General features: G+C 39.8%; 1 protein-coding gene and 1 long non-coding RNA gene across 3 annotated transcripts in view; one reads left to right on the forward strand and one right to left on the reverse strand.

The window, feature by feature from the left end:
* Positions 1–11,968, forward strand: part of LOC128702305 (uncharacterized) — a 66,524-nt gene extending 54,556 nt beyond the window's left edge. For both annotated transcript variants that reach the window (XR_008409083.2, XR_008409082.2), the window contains 2 exons: positions 8,582–8,712; positions 9,754–11,968. This is a non-coding gene — a long non-coding RNA (uncharacterized lncRNA). The remainder of the gene's footprint in view (positions 1–8,581; positions 8,713–9,753) is intronic.
* The window catches only part of LOC128702304 (28S rRNA (cytosine(4447)-C(5))-methyltransferase), a 30,514-nt gene continuing 14,720 nt past the window's right edge, over positions 2,899–18,692 (reverse strand). The window contains exons 6-11 of the mRNA XM_053796487.2: positions 17,859–18,014; positions 17,318–17,417; positions 15,088–15,227; positions 8,071–8,286; positions 7,577–7,689; positions 2,899–3,140 (exon numbers count right to left, since the gene is read on the reverse strand). Of these exons, the coding sequence (XP_053652462.2) occupies positions 3,005–3,140; positions 7,577–7,689; positions 8,071–8,286; positions 15,088–15,227; positions 17,318–17,417; positions 17,859–18,014 (861 nt within the window). The 3' untranslated portion in view covers positions 2,899–3,004. The remainder of the gene's footprint in view (positions 3,141–7,576; positions 7,690–8,070; positions 8,287–15,087; positions 15,228–17,317; positions 17,418–17,858; positions 18,015–18,692) is intronic.

Consider the following 18,692-nt stretch of genomic DNA (forward strand, 5'->3'; position numbering starts at 1 on the left):
CGGTCTGAGACCAGGCCTCGTGGTGGAACAGGGTCTGATCAACCAGGCTGTTACTGCTGACCGCACATAAACTGACGTATGAACCACAGCCCAGCTGGTTAGGCTCTGACTTTAGTGCCTGTCCAATGCCTTCTTGAAACCAGCCAGGGGTCTATTGGTAATCTCCCGTATGTATGCTGGGAGGCAGTTCAACTTGGGCCCTTATTGTGGTGTCTGTATTCGTGGTGCCCCTGCTTTTCATTGGGGAAACATTGCATCCATCCCCTGCTGAGTCTTTTGCTTTCATAGGGATTTCATAGGATTTTCCAAGTGTTTATTATCATGTATCTCTCTCGCCTGTATTCCAGGGAATACAAATCAATGGACTTCAACAGTTACCAGTAATTAAGGTGCCTTATCGTACTTGTGTGCCATGAAAGGTCTTTGTACACTCTCCAAGTCAGCAATTTCGCCTGCCTTGAAGGGGGGCAGTTATTGTACAGCAGTATTCCAGCCCAGAGAGAACAAGCATAATTATAATAATTATAATCAAAGGGGAAGCGCTAAACCCATAGGATTATACAGCGCCCGTGGGGGGATGTGGAAGGCATTCAGGCTTAATTCAGGGAACTGGAGCACAGATCCACTTCCATAGATCGAGAGCCCCTCACCAGCATCAAGGAACATTCCTTGAGAGGAGAGAACAAGCAACTTGAAGAGAATCATGGGCTTGGCATCCCTAGTTATGAAGGTTCTCATTATCCATCCTATCATTTTCCTAGCAGATTCGGTAGATACATTGTTGTGGTCTTTGAAGGCGAGATCCTCTAACATGCCCAATGGACACTATGCGAGCCGAGTGCTCTACCAACTAAGCTACGAGACTTACGCCAGATGAGAGTTCCATACTGGTGCTGCATACTCCAACAAGGGCCTGGCGTACAGTGTACAGCATCTTGAATGACTCCTTAGATGCTGAAACTCTGTTCTTAGGTTTACTAGGTGCCCATAAGCTGCGGCAATTATTTGGTTGATGTGCGCCACAGATGTGCTCGGTATGATGCTCATCTCAAGATCCTTTTCCTTGAGTGAGTTTTGCAGTCTTTGACGTAGGCTGTACTCCTCCTGCCGTCATCTTCGTCCTTCCCCAAACTTCATGACTTTGCACTTGCTGGGGTTAAACTCCTGGAGCCATTTGTCAGACCAGGCATGCAGCCTGGTCCTAGTCTACATGTATTCTCCTCATTAGCTTTACATCGTCTGCGAACAGATACACCTTTGAATCTATCAAGGGGTTGTTAACCCTTTGAGGGTTTCGGACGTACTAGTACGGCTTACGACCCAGGGTTTTTGACGTACTAGTACGCCTAAATTCTAGCCCCTTCAAATCTAGTGGGAGAAAGCTGGTAGGTCTCCATATGAAAGAATGGGTCTGTGGTCAGTGTGCACGGTATAAAAAAAATCCTGCAGCACACAGTGCATAATGAGAAGAAAAAAACTTTGACCGTTTTTTTGGAATAAAACAGCGACTTTGCACTGTATTTTCGTATGATATTTGTTGTATTCTAGTTTTCTTGGTCTCATTTTATAGAATGGAAGGCATATCACAGGAATTGAGATGATTTTGACTGGTTTTACAATGAAAAGTACCTTGAAATTGAGCTCAAAGTAGCAGAAATGTTCGATTTTTACCAAAGTTCAAACGTAAACAAATGCCAAGCGTCCAATACACGTCAACTGGTGAGTCTAATATTCTTTTGCAAGTGCGCCAATATGATTCATACCTTTTTTTTTACACTAATGCAGTAGTCTGCATAACAGTAAATCTTTTATTTTATGTGAGAATAAAAATTCAAAGTGGAAAGCAAAAGAATGTAAGAGGGGCCTTGAGACGTGACTAATGAACAGAGGAAATGTCATTTTAGTGCCAGGAATGTATTTCTTGTTTGTTCTGGACCCTATTCGGAAATTGGCATCTTTTGAAATTTTTGAAATTGGCAAAATTGCTAAATTCTGACCACTGTACTGGATAGTTGAAATTGGTAAATGGGTAGTTTCTTGCACTCATTCAATAGAAAAAATGGAGTTCTAGCGAAATATTCATGTTTTTTGTCGACTAGTACAGTGGAACTGGCCAAAAATGGGGCTCAAAGTCGCCGATCCGTAAACATCGCCGAGACCGCTAACTTCGCGAGAGCATAATTATGTAAGTTTTCCATCAAATTTTATATTTTTGGTGTCATTATGATCGGGAAAAGATTCTCTATCTTTTCATAATTTTTTTTTTTTTTTTTTAAATTTGGCCGACCCTGAGAACGAGTCTCGGAGAGGGCCTGTCAACCCTGAAAGGGTTAAGGTGGTTTCGTCATTTAAAGGGTGGAACAATATAGGAAGACTTGGAGGGTGTATCTGTAGTGGAGAAGTGGGGGTTGTCCTAGGAAAGGATGGAGAAAGGGGATAAGAGGTTTTGTGTGCAAGGGGCTTGGACATGCAGCAGGCACGTGTGCGCGTTAGATAGGAGTGAATGGCGACAAATGGTTTTTTGGGACTTGACGAAATGTTGGAGTGTGAGCAGGGTAATGTTTTGCGAAGGGTTTCAGGAAAACCGGTCAGCTGGACTTGTCCTGGAAGTGGCAAGTACAATGCCTACACTTTAAAGGAGGGTTTTAGAATATTTGCAGTGACATCTGAACTGTTATGTCTGCATGCCTCTGCAAAGACAGTGTTTATGTATGAATGATGGTGAAAGTGTAGAATGATGATGAAAGCTTCTTCAGTGGGTCACCCTGCCTTGGTGGAAGACGGCAGACGTGTTGGGGAAAAAAAATCCAGTGCTACTACAATTTATCTTGTATACAATACTGATGCAAACAACCTTTCCCAAGCGCAACATTTCTTAGATTAAAAAAAATAAAAATATCACTTTCATGTGTATTTATAACATATTCGAACATACATTTCATAAGTGTTACATTGTGCATGAAAAAAAAAAATCTGAATAGTTTAAAAACATTTCTAAAATATATTAATCGATTTGGCTCTCAGCATCTGCTGGTTGCGTCTCCACCTCACCAAGCTTCTTGAGTTTTGCCACAAAGAATCCATCCAAATTGTAGGTGTGGGGATATATTCTCTTGCACAGATGCATTGTAGAGTTGAACCTGGAAAACAAGAAATGAATTATGTATATTTAGTTATGTAACTTTAGCGCAGCTCTCACAACAGTTGAATACGTAGTTTCATTTCATCCTGCATCATAGATAACCAACCTTAACTCGTATCATATCTACACATTATATATTTTGATTAGACATATTTAGCAATCATTAAACGAAGTACATTGCAATTGGTCAGTCTTGCACCATTTTTGAACAAGTTATTGTCCAACCACCTTGGTAAGATTGTAGGAGGTATTCATAGCTTCCTATTTCAATATACTGAACTAACCATGAAAGAATTTTGAAGAGTTTAAAAGCTAATGTCTTGCTCTCCTATTTGTCTTCATCTCATGCCCTTTTCCTTGGAACTGTCAAGCTCTCCCACCTATTAGTTGCTCAATGGCACTATCTTGATTATGTAATATAATTACCTCCATATATGTGAGCAAAGGGAGTAAGCATTTCAGTGCTAGGCTCCAAATCTATTTCTGAGCCTCTTGTAATTTGCTTCCACTAGTCACTTAACCCTTTTGAAATCCGTGCCGAAGTACTATGTGATTACTTCACTCAGATAAGCAGCGAGTGGTAAATTTGGGCCTAGATATTAGAGGATGGGTCTATGCTGTGAGTGTGCATCATATAAAGAAAATCCTGCCATGTAGTGCATGGTGGGGACGACTACTAGAGCGAATTTGGTTTAAAATAGCAACTTTGCAATGTATTTTCGGACGGTTTTTATGGCTGTGTTCTCGGTTTCTTGATATCATTTGATAGAATGGTAGCTATATTTCAGAAATAGAGATGATTATAATTAATTTCAGGACTAAGTAGCTTGAAATTAAGCTCAAAGTAGCAGAAATATTAGATTTTTGCTGATATTCCAGAAGATGCAAATTGTCACTTGTCTAATGCCCATCGAACTGATCGGTCTAATATGTGTTCACAAATGTGCTGATATAATAATTATATAAATAATTAAGTAGTTTCCATATCAGTAAATCTTCTATTTTTTGTGTACTTTTTTGAATAGTTGATTGGGCGATTCCTTGTGCTCTATCTATAAAACTGAAGACATACTAGAGAAATAGCTAAGAATTTGGTAAACTGGAACAATGTAATTGGCCTAAAATAGGACTCAAAGTAGGAAAAGTTGCTACTGCACAAATATCGCTGATGCAGTAAAATTTACGAAAGTGCAATTTTTTCGAAAAGACTACCATTTTTTTTTTTTTTTCTTTTTTTTAATTCTTGGACTGTGGACAAGTTTCAGATAAGGGGTCTGGACAGTAAGGGTTAAGTGAGCAATATAGCTAGACCTAAAAAAAAAGTACAGTATATGCATTACTTAAAAATATTTGTCCTTAGCTTAAAGCAAATGGTGCATATATTTATTGTAGGAAGTCTGAATAACTGAGGAATGGGTATTATTGAAAACTTCTGTATTAGTGATATGCTGTAAAGTGGGGCCTGCCTGTACCAGAGTTCATGATATGAGGCCTTTTGTGTGTTATACTTTGTTGCTAATAGAACTGCATTGTTGCTGTGCAAATGGTAATGTTGCTGGGACTCAGAAGGATGGTGACATCTTTGACTTTGTAAACCCTGCCCATTTTATGGCTTCAGTGTTCTTGGCATGTTGCACATGCTGTGGGGAAGAACTTCATGAACTTTTATGTAAAATAACATTTCCAATTCTGTACATAGCAACTCTACTTCCTATGGCTAATGGTGTGCAAAGTACTCCTGTAGAAAATCTACGAGAGATTGCCCCAGGTGTGGGACAAGACTAATCTGTAATAAGTTTTATATATGAATGGCAAAGTTTTTCTATGGCGTTTGCTCATTGTACCCTAGTTTCACAGTCTAATAAATTAACAAAAAAGGCAGAATACTGTGCCTGGAACGATACACAAATAACCCGCACGTAGAAGAGAGGAGCTTATGACAACGTTGCTGTATAGCCCTTGTGGCTTAGCGCTTCTTTTTTTATTATAATAATAATTATGACAACGTTTCAGTCCGACTTGGACCATTTACCAAGTCACACTAACGAAAAGGAGAGAGTATATATAGACCAGGAGGTGATGGTACTAGTAGTAGTAATGGTAGTGGTGGAGCCAGTCAAATACTAAGAAAGAGGAGCACTGCAAGGGAGCTAGGGGCAAGAACACGGAGGGGGGGAGGGGAAATAATGAAAGAACAGATACCCAAGGCAGAAGAAAGACAACCCAAAGGAGAGAGAGAAAAGGGGAAGAGGGAGAAGAAAAAGGAATCGGGTTAAGTTATGGGTGTTCTGAAGTTTGGAGCATTTTACAATGTAGTGGAAAAGGAAGGCATCTACACAGACAAAGCCAGGACTGAGATTCATACAAGGAAAGTTGTGTATAAGGGAGGATTCAACCAGACTGCAACTGTAAAAGTTGGAAGTAGGGTAGACAGTTTTAGCAGAAGACCAGTCAATAGGACAACTGTGATCTCTTGACGTGTCAGAAAAGAGTATTGTTGGTGTCGGCAAGCCTAACACTACTTTTGTCCTCCCTAAGTCTGTCAGAAAGAGATTTCAGTACTTTGGAGAAACTGACCAGAGGACAGGAGGATCAAGGAAGAGTAGACACCAGGAGCATCTACAGAGGGAGAGGTATGAACTAATTAGTGCGAAGGGTGTTAGTCTGGCAGAAAGTAAGTTTGATGTCCAAGGAGCAGAGAGTTGTTGAGATTAGAAAGACCGGAAATGTAGGAAAGGCAGATGACAGGAGCGTTCCCAGGAGTAGAATGTGTGGGAGAGAAGAAATTCCATTTAGCACTTGAGAAGGCAGAGTCTATGAAATGGGAAGGGTAGCCAAGATGGAAAAATGAATTATGAAGAGTGGAAATTTCTGATTCAAGGAACTGAGGATCACAAATGTGGAGAGCACGGAGAAAGACTAAGATATGAACACTTTTCTTGACAGAGGAAGCATGATGACAAAAGGAGTAAATGTACATGCCACTGTGCATAGGCTTATGGTAAATGGACAAGGCAAAACCTGTATCTGAGCGGTGAATATGGACACCAGGGAACGGAAGCAAAGAATTCGATTCCCATTCAGCTTTACTCTGGCTCTATGTAGATGACATTTTTGCTCTGTGGCCTCATGACTAGTCTCTTCCAACCATTTCTTGAAGCTCTTAATCTTGCCCCTTCCATTAAGTTTAAACCTTAATGGGAATCTAATTCCTGCTTCCTTGATGTCCACGTCCACTGCTCAGATACAGGTTTTGCCTTTTCCGTTTACCACAAACCTATGCACAGTGGCACGTACATTCACTACTTTTTTCATCATGCTTCCTCTGTCGAGAAAAGTGTTCTTATGTCTCTCTTTCCCCATGCTCTCCACATCTATGATCCTCAGTTCCTGAATCAGAAATTTCCACTCTTAATTCATTTTCCCATATTGGCTACACTTCCCATTTCAAAGACCCTGCCTTCTCAAGCGCTAAACGAAATTTCTTCACTCCTACACTCTACTCCTGGGAACACTCCTGTCCTCTGCCCTTCCTACATTTCCGGTCTTTCTAATCTCAACAACTCTCTGCTCCTTGGACATCAAACTTATTTTCCGCCAGACTGACACTCTTCGCACTAATGTAGTTCATACCTCTCCTCCCTTTTATAGATGCTCCTGGTGTCTACTCTATTTCTTGATCCTCCTGTCCTCTTCAGTACTTTGGAGAAACTGACCGATCTCTTTCCGACAGACTTAGGGAGCACAAAAGTAGTGTTAGGCTTGCCAACACCAACAATGCTCTTTTCTGTCACATCAGAGATCACAGTCATCCTATTGATTGGTCTTCTGCTAAAACTGTCTACCCTACTTCCAACTTTTACAGTCACCGTCTGGTTGAATCCTCCCTTATACACAACTTTCCTTGTATGAATCTTAGACCTGGCTTCGTCTGTGTAGATGCTTTCCTTTTCCACTACATTGTAAAATGCTCCAAACTTCATAACACCCGTGACTTAACCTGATTCCTTTTTCTTCTCCCTCTTCTGTTTCCTCTTTCTTCTGCCTTGGGTATTTATTCCTTCATTATTTTTTTCCCCCCTCTGTGGGCCCCTAGCACCCTTGCAGTGTTCCTCTTAGTATTTGACTGGCTCCACTACTACTACTACTACCACCACCTCCTGGTCTATATATACTGCCGCCTCTCTCCTTTTTGTTAGTGTGACTTTGTAAATGGTTCAAGCCAGACCGAAATGTCGTCGTAAGCTCCTCTTTTCTATGTGCGGGCTATTTGTGTAGTCTAATAAATTATTTGCATACCTCATCTGGACCGACATTTAAATTGGAAAATGTGGTCCCAACACAAATAGTGAAATAAATAGCAAACAAGTGGACATTAACATAGCCTTTAATGTTTGAAAAATAAAACGTAGCAATACGTATGAAATGACTTGCCTATTCTCTCTATATTTTACATATCCAGGCTTGCCGATGTCTAAACCAGTGGGAACCAGCTTCACATTTCTTTTCTTGAGTGCATATTCAACCACTGCTTCATTCTCCTCAACCTGATGGTGAAATAAATTAAGAAATCAATTCAATCTCTTTCAAAGAAAGATTTTTTCATAGATGACTTGCTGTGTGTTACTGTTATTTTCAAAGATTAAAAATTCCCATGGCTCTATAAAAACTTAAATAGCTTTGATATTCTCATTTGCCCTTTTAAGTCTAATTATTCATCAGGAAAAAAAATCACTTGGCCAGTCTTTTTCCTTTTCAAATAATGATCCACTCAGTGGTGCCAATGAATTTATGGCATAGATAACTAATGAAAGTTCTATACAGGTGGGTGCTGCTTATACAGCAGGTAGGTTCTGGGCTAACACTTGGCTGAAACAGCATTTTTCACTTTCAAATGCATATAAAAGCCTGATAACATATTTACTCACCAGGATAGAGCAAGTAGAATATACAACATAGCCACTTTTACCATCAAACTTGTGTACAGAATCAATGGCTGCCAAGATCAGTTCCTTCTGAATATGAGAGCATCTTTGTACATCTTTCTGATCCTTGCTGGTTTTGACACGCTCATCTTTACTAATAACGCCTGTACCTGAGCAAGGCGCATCCAGCAGTACCCGGTCAAATGCGCATGACATCATCTGCAAATAAAAGTCAAGTTAGTAGTCAGGGTGGCGAGCTATGAGATGAAGGTATAGGTGGCAAGTAGTCAGGCAAGCGTCCTAATGCTTTGGCCAGAGAGCACAGCAGGAGACCTACTGGACAGCACAATTTGTGTGTGGAAGCATTTTTAAATTTTTTTTGATGTAGAAGAATTATGGATTTAGTTTAGCTGATGGCTTCCTGGTTCTGCTCATTAGTATTCTCTTTACAAATCAGGCAAGCTTCCAGATATTTTCGTCTTTTTCCTTAGGTATTAATTTAGTCCCTTTCCAGGACATCGGATGTGCAGCTCTGTGTATTACAAAGGCATCATCTGTGTGTTCTACATGCTTACTGTTCCTGTATCCTACTTGCCAGAGTGAGGGACGTCTCGCCTGTGCATTTCTTGCTGCAGTTGCCACAAGGTATGGTGTAGACTCTGGCAATGCCATGGTTTGATTTTTATGTGGTGAAGTCTTTAATGGTGCTTGATGTGACTTGAGTTTTGAGGTGGGAGAGAAAGGCCATGAAAGAAAAGAGCTTACATAAATGTGAACAATACACAGCAAGTGGGGGACTGATTATGTGGGAAGCAGTTTGAGATAAAGATTAGTATACAATGTGAATAGCTAAAGTGCAATGAACACCTGTCAGAGCTCAACAATAATCCACATGGAGACAAATTCTGGAGATTAATTGTTCTGTCATATCTGAGTGAGTTTTTCTATGTTGGGTCACCCTGCCTCAGTGGGACACGCCAGACACTTTAAAAAAAAAAATTGAAATCCTCCTTGGGATCCTCTTCTGCTGAAAAGGATCCTAGAGGGTTGAAATATACAGATCAATAAATCTTCTGAGTTTGTCTCCATGTGGGTTATGATTGAGCAGTATACATTTTATAGATTCACATAGCACTGTTTCAGCTTAACAGACTTATGTATATATGCTATGCTAGTGTGTGGTGGTGGAAGTTCTATCTGATGAAAAGTGTAGAAGTGGTGGTAGTTTTCCCCAAACACAAATGTGTGATGGTGGAAGTTCATATTAGCATGGTGGAAATTATAAAGAAAAAGGCCCTTAATATTTAACCTCATTCGTTGCTAGTAGGATGGGTGGGTGTGGTAATTTACTGGATGAATTTCCTGTTTTTTTTTTTCTTTTTGCCTCGTCTGCCAGCACTATTTCCAAGTCTGAGACGCGTGCTTTCAAGGCAATTTTAGACAATTTCAGATGTACTTCTCTATCTGTAGCCAAGAGAGCGCTCTACACCTCTTTCTGAGAATCCTTCAAGTTTCTGCAGTTACACTGGGACTAGTACATCACTGCAGCCATTTTACCATTTTATGAATTTGTTTAAAAAGTTACAATATTTACTTTCATTTTTTATATATGTAATTTTCTGACTTGGGCTTAAGCAATAATTTGTCAAGCTTTTAACAGATTCTTACCTTTTCCTTTTGTCTCAGCCCCTAGGTCTGACTGATCCTCCATGTGTGCAGGCATTCAGCTTAGGAAGCAACATCGTGAAGACAGTTTCTGAACTACTGTGATGAAACTGTCATCGCTTTCCTGAATGGATGTACCTGTCAGCCTACATTACCCATGCCACTTGTCTGAGTAACAGCCCCTAACAGCTGTGTACAGGATCCATCAAGAGCTAGTCTGCCTCTCTCTGCCTTCCCATCAACTGAGGTGCATCCATCTGCCTCATGACTGCCATCCCAACACCTACAGTTGTTGGCCAATTTCACCTGCTTACCAGAACCATCCACCAGCTGAACATCGTACTTTAAGCTAATCTTAATTAAACTAGCAGTAATGACTCTAGGTGTCAGATTGTGTGCAAATGAATGTGGTGATGGTGGTAGGTGGTTATAGTTTCCCTTGATGCTAGTGAATGAGGTGTAGTGAAGGCATTATATCATGAGGAACTAAATATGTTCATGGTAGGTTGTGACAAATCTCCCCATGATGCTAGAGCATGGTGACTTCCCCATGATACTAATGAGAATAAGTGGGATCAAATAAATGCTACTTGAAACATCTGCAAATGATTTATAAATGGTCATTAATATTACAGAAGAGATATTGTACGCTGTTGTATTAGATCTCAAAGAAACATGCCTAAAATAAAAAAATATTTTTTATCATTTTGGTTAAATCTTTTTTATAATTCACAGAATGGGTAGGACTCAAAATTTTAAGGTAAATGCACTAAATTTTAACTAAAAGATAAATTTGCATTTAAGTTTAAATAATAAGGAAACAACAAGTCGGCCGCCTCCCACCGAGGCAGGAAACAGAGAAGCAATTGCTTTAACCCTTTGGGGGTTTCGGCTGTACTAGTACAGCTTACGCCCCAGGGTTTCTGACATACTAGTACGCCTAAATTCTAGCGCCCTCAAATCTAGTGAGAGAAAGCTGGTAGGCCTACATATGAAAGAATGGGTCTATGTGGTCAGTGTGTGCAGTATAAAAAAAAAATCCTGCAGCACAGTGTGTAATGAGAGAAAAAAAAAAGTGTTTTTGGATTAAAACAGCGACTTTGCAGTGTATTCTCGTATGGTACTTATTGTTGTATTCTAGTTTTCTTGGTCTTATTTTATAGAATGGAAGACATATTACAGAAATTGAGATGATTTTGACTGGTTTTACAATGAAAAGTACCTTGAAACCGAGTTCAAAGTAGCAGAAATGTTCGATTTTTACCAAAGTTCAAAAGTAAACAAATCATGCCAAGCGTCCAATACACATCAACTGGCGAGTCTAATATTCTTTCACAAGTGTGCTGATATTATTTATACCATTTCTACTCTAATGCATTAGTCTGCATAACAGCAAATCTTCTATTTTTTGTAAGAATAAAAATTCAAAATGGAAAGCCAAAGAAATACAAGAGGGGACTGGGGATGTGACTAACGAACAGAGAACTTATTTTAGTGCCAGGAATGTCTGTCTTGTTTGTTCTGAACCCTATTCGGAAATTGGCATCTTTTGAAATTTGTGTAAAATTGGCAAAATTGCTAAATTCTGACCCTAGATAACAGGGATATCTTGCTACTCCTACTTACACTTTGGTCACACTTCACAGACACACACATGCATATATATATACATACATCTAGGTTTTTCCCCTTTTCCTAAATAGCTCTTGTTCTTCTTTATTTCTTCTATTGTCCATGGGGAAGTGGAAAAGAATCTTTCCTCCGTAAGCCATGCGTGTCGTATGAGGCGACTAAAATGCCGGGAGCAATGGGCTAGTAACCCCTTCTCCTGTAGACATTTACTAAAAAAGAGAAGAAGAAAAACTTTATAAAACTGGGATGCTTGAATGTGCGTGGATGTAGTGCGGATGACAAGAAACAGATGATTGCTGATGTTATGAATGAAAAGAAGTTGGATGTCCTGGCCCTAAGTGAAACAAAGCTGAAGGGGGTAGGGGAAAATAAATGGGATTAAATCTGGAGTATCTGAGAGAGTTAGAGCAAAGGAAGGGGTAGCAGTAATGTTGAAGGATCAGTTATGGAAGGAGAAAAGAGAATATGAATGTGTAAATTCAAGAATTATGTGGATTAAAGTAAAGGTTGGATGTGAAAAGTGGGTCATAATAAGTGTGTATGCACCTGGAGAAGAGAGGAATGTAGAGGAGAGAGAGAGAGATTTTGGGAGATGTTAAGTGAATGTATAGGAGCCTTTGAACCAAGTGAGAGAGTAATTGTGGTAGGGGATCTGAATGCTTAGGAGAAACTTTTAGAGAGGGTGTGGTAGGTAAGTTTGGGGTGCCAGGTGTAAATGATAATGGGAGCCCTTTGATTGAACTTTGTATAGAAAGGGGTTTAGTTATAGGTAATACATATTTTAAGAAAAAGAGGATAAATAAGTATACAAGATATGATGTAGGGCGAAATGACAGTAGTTTGTTGGATTATGTATTGGTAGATAAAAGACTGTTGAGTAGACTTCAGGATGTACATGTTTATAGAGGGGCCACAGATATCAGATCACTTTCTAGTTGTAGCTACACTGAGAGTAAAAGGTAGATGGGGTACAAGGAGAATAGAAGCATCAGGGAAGAGAGAGGTGAAAGTTTATAAACTAAAAGAGGCAGTTAGGGAAAGATATAAACAGCTATTGGAGGATAGATGGGCTAATGAGAGCATAGGCAATGGGGTAGGTTTAAAAATGTAGTGTTCAGCAGGAGTTTGTGGTTACAGGAAAGTGGGTGCGGGAGGGAAGAGGAGCGATTGGTGGAATGATGATGTAAAGAGAGCAGTAAGGGAGAAAAAGTTAGCATATGAGAAGTTTTTACAAAGTAGAAGTGATGCAAGGAGGGAAGAGTATATGGAGAAAAAGAGAGAGGTTAAGAGAGTGGTGAAGCAATGTAAAAAGAGAGCAAATGAGAGAGTGGGTGAGATGTTATCAACAAATTTTGTTGAAAATAAGAAAAAGTTTTGGAGTGAAATGCCTAGAGAACAAATGGATTTGTCAGTTAAAAATAGAAGAGGAGAGTTATTAAATGGAGAGTTAGAGGTATTGGGAAGATGGAGGGAATATTTTGAGGAATTGTTAAATGTTGATGAAGATAGGGAAGCTGTGATTTCGTGTATAGGGCAAGGAGGAATAACATCTTGTAGGAGTGAGGAAGAGCCAGTTGTGAGTGTGGGGGAAGTTCGTGAGGCAGTAGGTAAAATGAAAGGGGGTAAGGCAGCCGGGATTGATGGGATAAAGATAGAAATGTTAAAAGCAGGTGGGGATATAATTTTGGAGTGGTTGGTGCAATTATTTAATAAATGAATGGAAGAAGGTAAGGTACCTAGGGATTGGCAGAGAGCATGCATAGTTCCTTTGTATAAAGGCAAAGGGGACAAAAGAGAGTGCAAAAATTATAGGAGGATAAGTCTGTTGAGTATACCTGGTAAAATGTATGGTAGTTATTATTGAAAGAATTAAGAGTAAGACGGAGAATAGGATAGCAGATGAACAAGGAGGCTTTAGGAAAGGTAGAGGTGTGTGGACCAGGTGTTTACAGTGAAACATATAAGTGAACAGTATTGAGATAAGGCTAAAGAGGTCTTTGTGGCATTTATGGATTTGGAAAAGGCGTATGACAGGGTGGATAGGGGGGCAATGTGGCAGATGTTGCAGGTGTATGGTGTAGGAGGTAGGTTACTGAAAGCAGTGAAGAGTTTTTACGAGGATAGTGAGGCTCAAGTTAGAGTATGTAGGAAAGAGGGAAATTATTTCCCAGTAAAAGTAGGCCTTAGACAAGGATGTGTGATGTCACCGTGGTTGTTTAATATATTTATAGATGGGGTTGTAAGAGAAGTAGATGCGAGGGTCTTGGTAAAAGGCGTGGAGTTAAAAGATAAAGAATCACACAAAGTGGGAGTTATCACAGTTGCTCTTTGCTGATGACATGTGTGCTCTTGGGAGATTCTGAAGAGAAGTTGCAGAGATTGGTGGATGAATTTGGTAGGGTGTGCAAAAGAAGAAAATTAAAAGTGAATACAGGAAAGAGTAAGGTTATGAGGATAACAAAAAGATTAGGTGATGAAAGATTGGATATCAGATTGGAGGGAGAGAGTATGGAGGAGATGAATATATTCAGATATTTGGGAGTGGACGTGTCAGCGGATGGGTCTATGAAAGATGAGGTGAATCATAGAATTAATGAGGGGAAAAGGGTGAGTGGTGCACTTAGGAGTCTGTGGAGACAAAGAACTTTGTCCTTGGAGGCAAAGAGGGGAATGTATGAGAGTATAGTTTTACCAACGCTCTTATATGGGTGTTAAGCATGGGTGATGAATGTTGCAGCGAGGAGAAGGCTGGAGGCAGTGGAGATGTCATGTCTGAGGGCAATGTGTGGTGTGAATATAATGCAGAGAATTCGTAGTTTGGAAGTTAGGAGGAGGTGTGGGATTACCAAAACTGTTGTCCAGAGGGCTGAGGAAGAGTTGTTGAGGTGGTTCGGACATGTAGAGAGAATGGAGCGAAACAGAGTGACTTCAAGAGTGTATCAGTCTGTAGTGGAAGGAAGGCGGGGTAGGGGTCAGCCTAGGAAAAGTTGGAGGGAGGGGGTAAAGGAGGTTTTGTGTGCGAGGGGCTTGGACTTCCAGCAGGCATGCGTGAGCGTGTTTGATAGGAGTGAATGGAGACAAATGGTTTTTAATACTTGACGCACTGTTGGAGTGTGAGCAAAGTAACATTTATGAAGGGGTTCAGGGAAACCGGCAGGCCAGACTTGAGTCCTGGAGATGGGAAGTACAGTGCCTGCACTCTGAAGGAGGGGTGTTAATGTTGCAGTATAAAAACTGTAGTGTAATGCACCCTTCTGGCAAGACAGTGAAAGTTTTTCTTTTTTGGGCCACCCTGCCTTGGTGGGAATCGGCCAGTGTGATAATAAATAAAAATAAATTTATTGGATAGTTGAAATCGGTAAATGGGTGGTTTCTTGTACTCATTCGATAGAAAAAATTGAGTTCTAGCAAAAGTTATGATTTTTGTCGACTAGTACACTGGAATTGGCCAAAAATAGGGCTCAAAGTGGGCAAAAATCGCCGATGCGTAAACATCGTCGAGACCGCTAACTTCGCAAGAGCATAATTCCGTAAGTTTTCCATCAAATTTCATACTTTTGGTGTCATTATGATCGGGAAAAGATTCTCCATCTTTTCATGAGAATTTTTTTTTTTTTAATTTGGCCGATCCTGAGAACAAGTCTGAGAGGACCTGCCGACCCATAAAGGGTTAAAGGAAAAGAGGGAAGAGGAGAACTCAGGAGAGGATGATGAGATAATTACCTTAGGAAAAGCACGGCCATCATGCGAGGTTATGACAGAGTTGGTGATCCCCATGCGGTGAAAGTTACCAACCAACGCCTTAACTCTGTCACGGTTCAAGTCATTGCAGATGATCGTCCCAGTGTTCCTCATTATCGCAGCTGAAATAATGAGACAACAGTTTGTATGAAGATAATGGAAGCTCTAGAACTGCTTTCTTTTATGGACCAAACCTGTAGCATTTTTCAAGACAGAAACAGTTTACATTTCCAAACATAGAAAAAAAAAATTTTTTCCCCAATTCTTTACTCGCTTTCATTCTATGTAATGCCTCACGCACCTCCCCCACACTTGCATCCTGCTCTTCACTCCTAAAAGATGCTATTCCTCCCTGGACAGTGCATGAAATTACTGCCTCCCTTCAACATTTAAAAGTTCCTCAAAAATTAACTACAAGATACTCCCTGTATAACCACTTCGCGAGAGCATAATTCCGTAAGTTTTCTATCAAATTTCACTTTTGGTGTCATTATGATCGGGAAAAGATTCTCTATCTTTTCATAAGACATTTTTTTTTTTATTTGGGCGACCCTGAGAACAAGTCTCGGAGAGGACCTGGCGGCCCTGAAAGGGTTAAATACATGCTTCTGTACTGTAATTCCAATTTATATTATACTAAGTAACTTGAATTATTATTATATTCCTGAGGAAAGTACTAAACTCTTAAGAGGTCATACAGTGCCTGGGGAATGAAAGACAATTTGATTCAATTCAAGGAATGGAATGTCAGGCCCAATTCCTTTAATCAAAAGCCCCCAAACTGACATCAAGGAATATTACCTGAAGGGCTAGTAACTTGTCAAAAAATAATAGACAATTTTGATTAAGATAAAGTTAAAAGTTTTACACTATTATATTTACGGGAAAGTGCTAACTCTATAGAGTTCATCTAGTTCCTGAAAAACGAGAGGTGATCAAGTCTGATCCAAGAGTAAGATAAGTAAAATTCCTTGGATCAGGAACCCTTCACCAACACCAAGGAACCTGCAGTGAGAGGAAAGAGTTTTACACTATGCTACAGTAGAATATGGGATCACAACACACCCACTCAACAGTATACAGCCTTACAATATGAACCTAAATATCATACGGATAAGATACTCCCTGCCTCGGTGGGAAGCGGCAAACGTTAAAAACGATATTCCCATCATTCTAAATGTGTAAACCTAAACCTACAGTTGTAAACAAACAGTCTGTAGAAATGAGAAGAAAAAATGTTAAAGGCAAATACATAAGACTTCAGTAGTTCTACAGTAAGCAAATCAACAAGTTTCTGCTATAATGACAGTTTCTTTTTCAGTTTTACTTGTTCTAGACATAATGACTAGCAGCAACAGCCTAGCTGACCAGGAAAACACCAGATGAGCCTGAACAAGGCTGGGCTCAGGGAGCAGTAAAACTCTAAACTCACCAAAGCTACATAAAAAGAAATTTGGCAAGACAGACCTACCAACAAAAGGCTCAATTATATGATACTTTCAGCTGGCTTACAAAACTAATATTTATGAAGGGATTTAGGGACACTAGCTAGCCAGTCTCAAGTCTTGTAGAGGTTAGTCTGAAGGCTGGAGAATTATAATTACAACAAAGCACTAAATCCACAAGGGTCATACAGCACTGGAAGGCTGGGGAAGTTATGAATCAAAGGGTTATTTGAACTGACGTCTGTGCACACCTAGCAAGAGATATTATATGAAGGATGGCGAGCTTCCTTTCTTTGGGGTCACTGTTCCTTGGTGGGACAGGTGGTGTGGGGGGGAGGGGGAAGAAAGCACTCGTTTGATATAAAGCACTGCTTCTGTGGTAATACAACTGGTACTCTCCATAAGGAAATGAAGAATCTTTCCTTCATAAACCATGTGTGTCATAAGAGGCAACTAAAATGCCGGGAGCAAGGGACTACCTGCTTGGAGTCTACCTGGAGGGTATTCGGGGATCAACGTCCTTGAGGCCCAGTCCACGACCAGGCCTCCTGGTGGATCAAGGCCTAATCAGCCAAGCTGTTACTGCTGGTCGGGCGTAGTCCAACATACAAACCACAGCCTGGCTGATCCGGCACCTGCTAGTAACCCCTTATGTATAAATTACTAAAATTAAAAAACAATTTTCTTTTTCAGGTCACACTGCCTCGATGGGAGACGGCAGGTGTGTTAAAAAAAAAAAATGGTACTAGAATAAAATATCAACACACCAATATGAGTGGATTTTCCACCAGGAGCAGCACACATATCCAATATTCTCTCTCCTTCTTTCGGTGATAATGCCATCACTGGTAGAAAACTTGAAGCGCCCTAGAAGAAAAATGTCTTGGTGAGACAACTTGGATTATTTTGACTGATCAAATGATTTGGCCAAGTTTAAGAGTACTTATAAATTACAATAGACTATACACACCAACCAGGCAGTTGTATTCATTTAGTTTATGTAAATTTTGAAAGTGGCAAATGAATGCAGTATTTTCTATCACATAAAATTTGATTAGTCTACCATTTTATGTGGTGAAATGTATTTAGTATTTTTCAATACTACTTTTTTGTAATTTCAAGAATCGCAACCTAATTTATCATTCAGTTAAAAATAAGAATAAATTTTTAAATTTATTGGCTACAACACTATTTAGGCCAAATTAGTAAACTTTCTGTTAAGAGAATCAAATGCTACACAAATGTGACTTACAACTACTATACTGTAATTTCTAAAAAAATTATATTTTAACTCGACCAGCCACTGACCTGAAGAATATAGTGACCAGCCAAATATTCTGGCGTAGCTCCTAAGGTTACATTGCCTGGCGTACGCATCACTATTAAGCCCACTTTGGACCAACTAATTATGTCTACATCGATACCACGGGCAATCAAGGATGTCGCTAGCATTTTTCGACGAGTCTGTTGATGTAAGGAAAATTATTAGCAAAATATAGCATGCACCTGCAGAAAACACAGGCACACGGAATCGGCAAGATGTAACCTTTATTGCTGCAAAAACATTAGCAAAATGCATGCACAAAAATGTAAACTTCAAGGTAAGCATACACTGAAAAACGACCACATATGACCATCTTTATTAATAATTTTAAAAAAGTAGCTGATTGGAAATGTGATTTTTCTTCACTACTGTTGAAACCTAATTTTTTTTTTCTCAAGAGTAAACATTCAAATCAATCACTAATACTATCTTAAACCATTTCCAAAATAAACCATACCCCAGCTGGGATTGAACCCGCGGTCATAGAGTCTCAAAACTCCAGCCTGTCGCGTTAGCCACTAGACCAGCTAGCCACAATAAGATTCATCCAACTAGGTATATTTCTACACCATAGGAAGGTTAGCACAGGCACCACTGTGACCACAAATGCAAGTTTTTACAGACGAATCTCCAGCTAGCGTGGCCGTGACGAACTCTAGCTCAAGTCCCTTCACTGCCGTCAACATGACTCACGAAATCGTAATGACACGATGGTATGGTTTGTTTGCAATCGTGTCATTATGATTTCGTGAGTCATTTCCAAAATAAATAGCACAAGTAGAGATAACTAATTCTTCACATTATCCAAGCAAAACGCA

The sequence above is a fragment of the Cherax quadricarinatus genome, chromosome 80, assembly GCF_038502225.1.
Source record: "Cherax quadricarinatus isolate ZL_2023a chromosome 80, ASM3850222v1, whole genome shotgun sequence".
NCBI classification, from domain to species: domain Eukaryota; kingdom Metazoa; phylum Arthropoda; class Malacostraca; order Decapoda; family Parastacidae; genus Cherax; species Cherax quadricarinatus.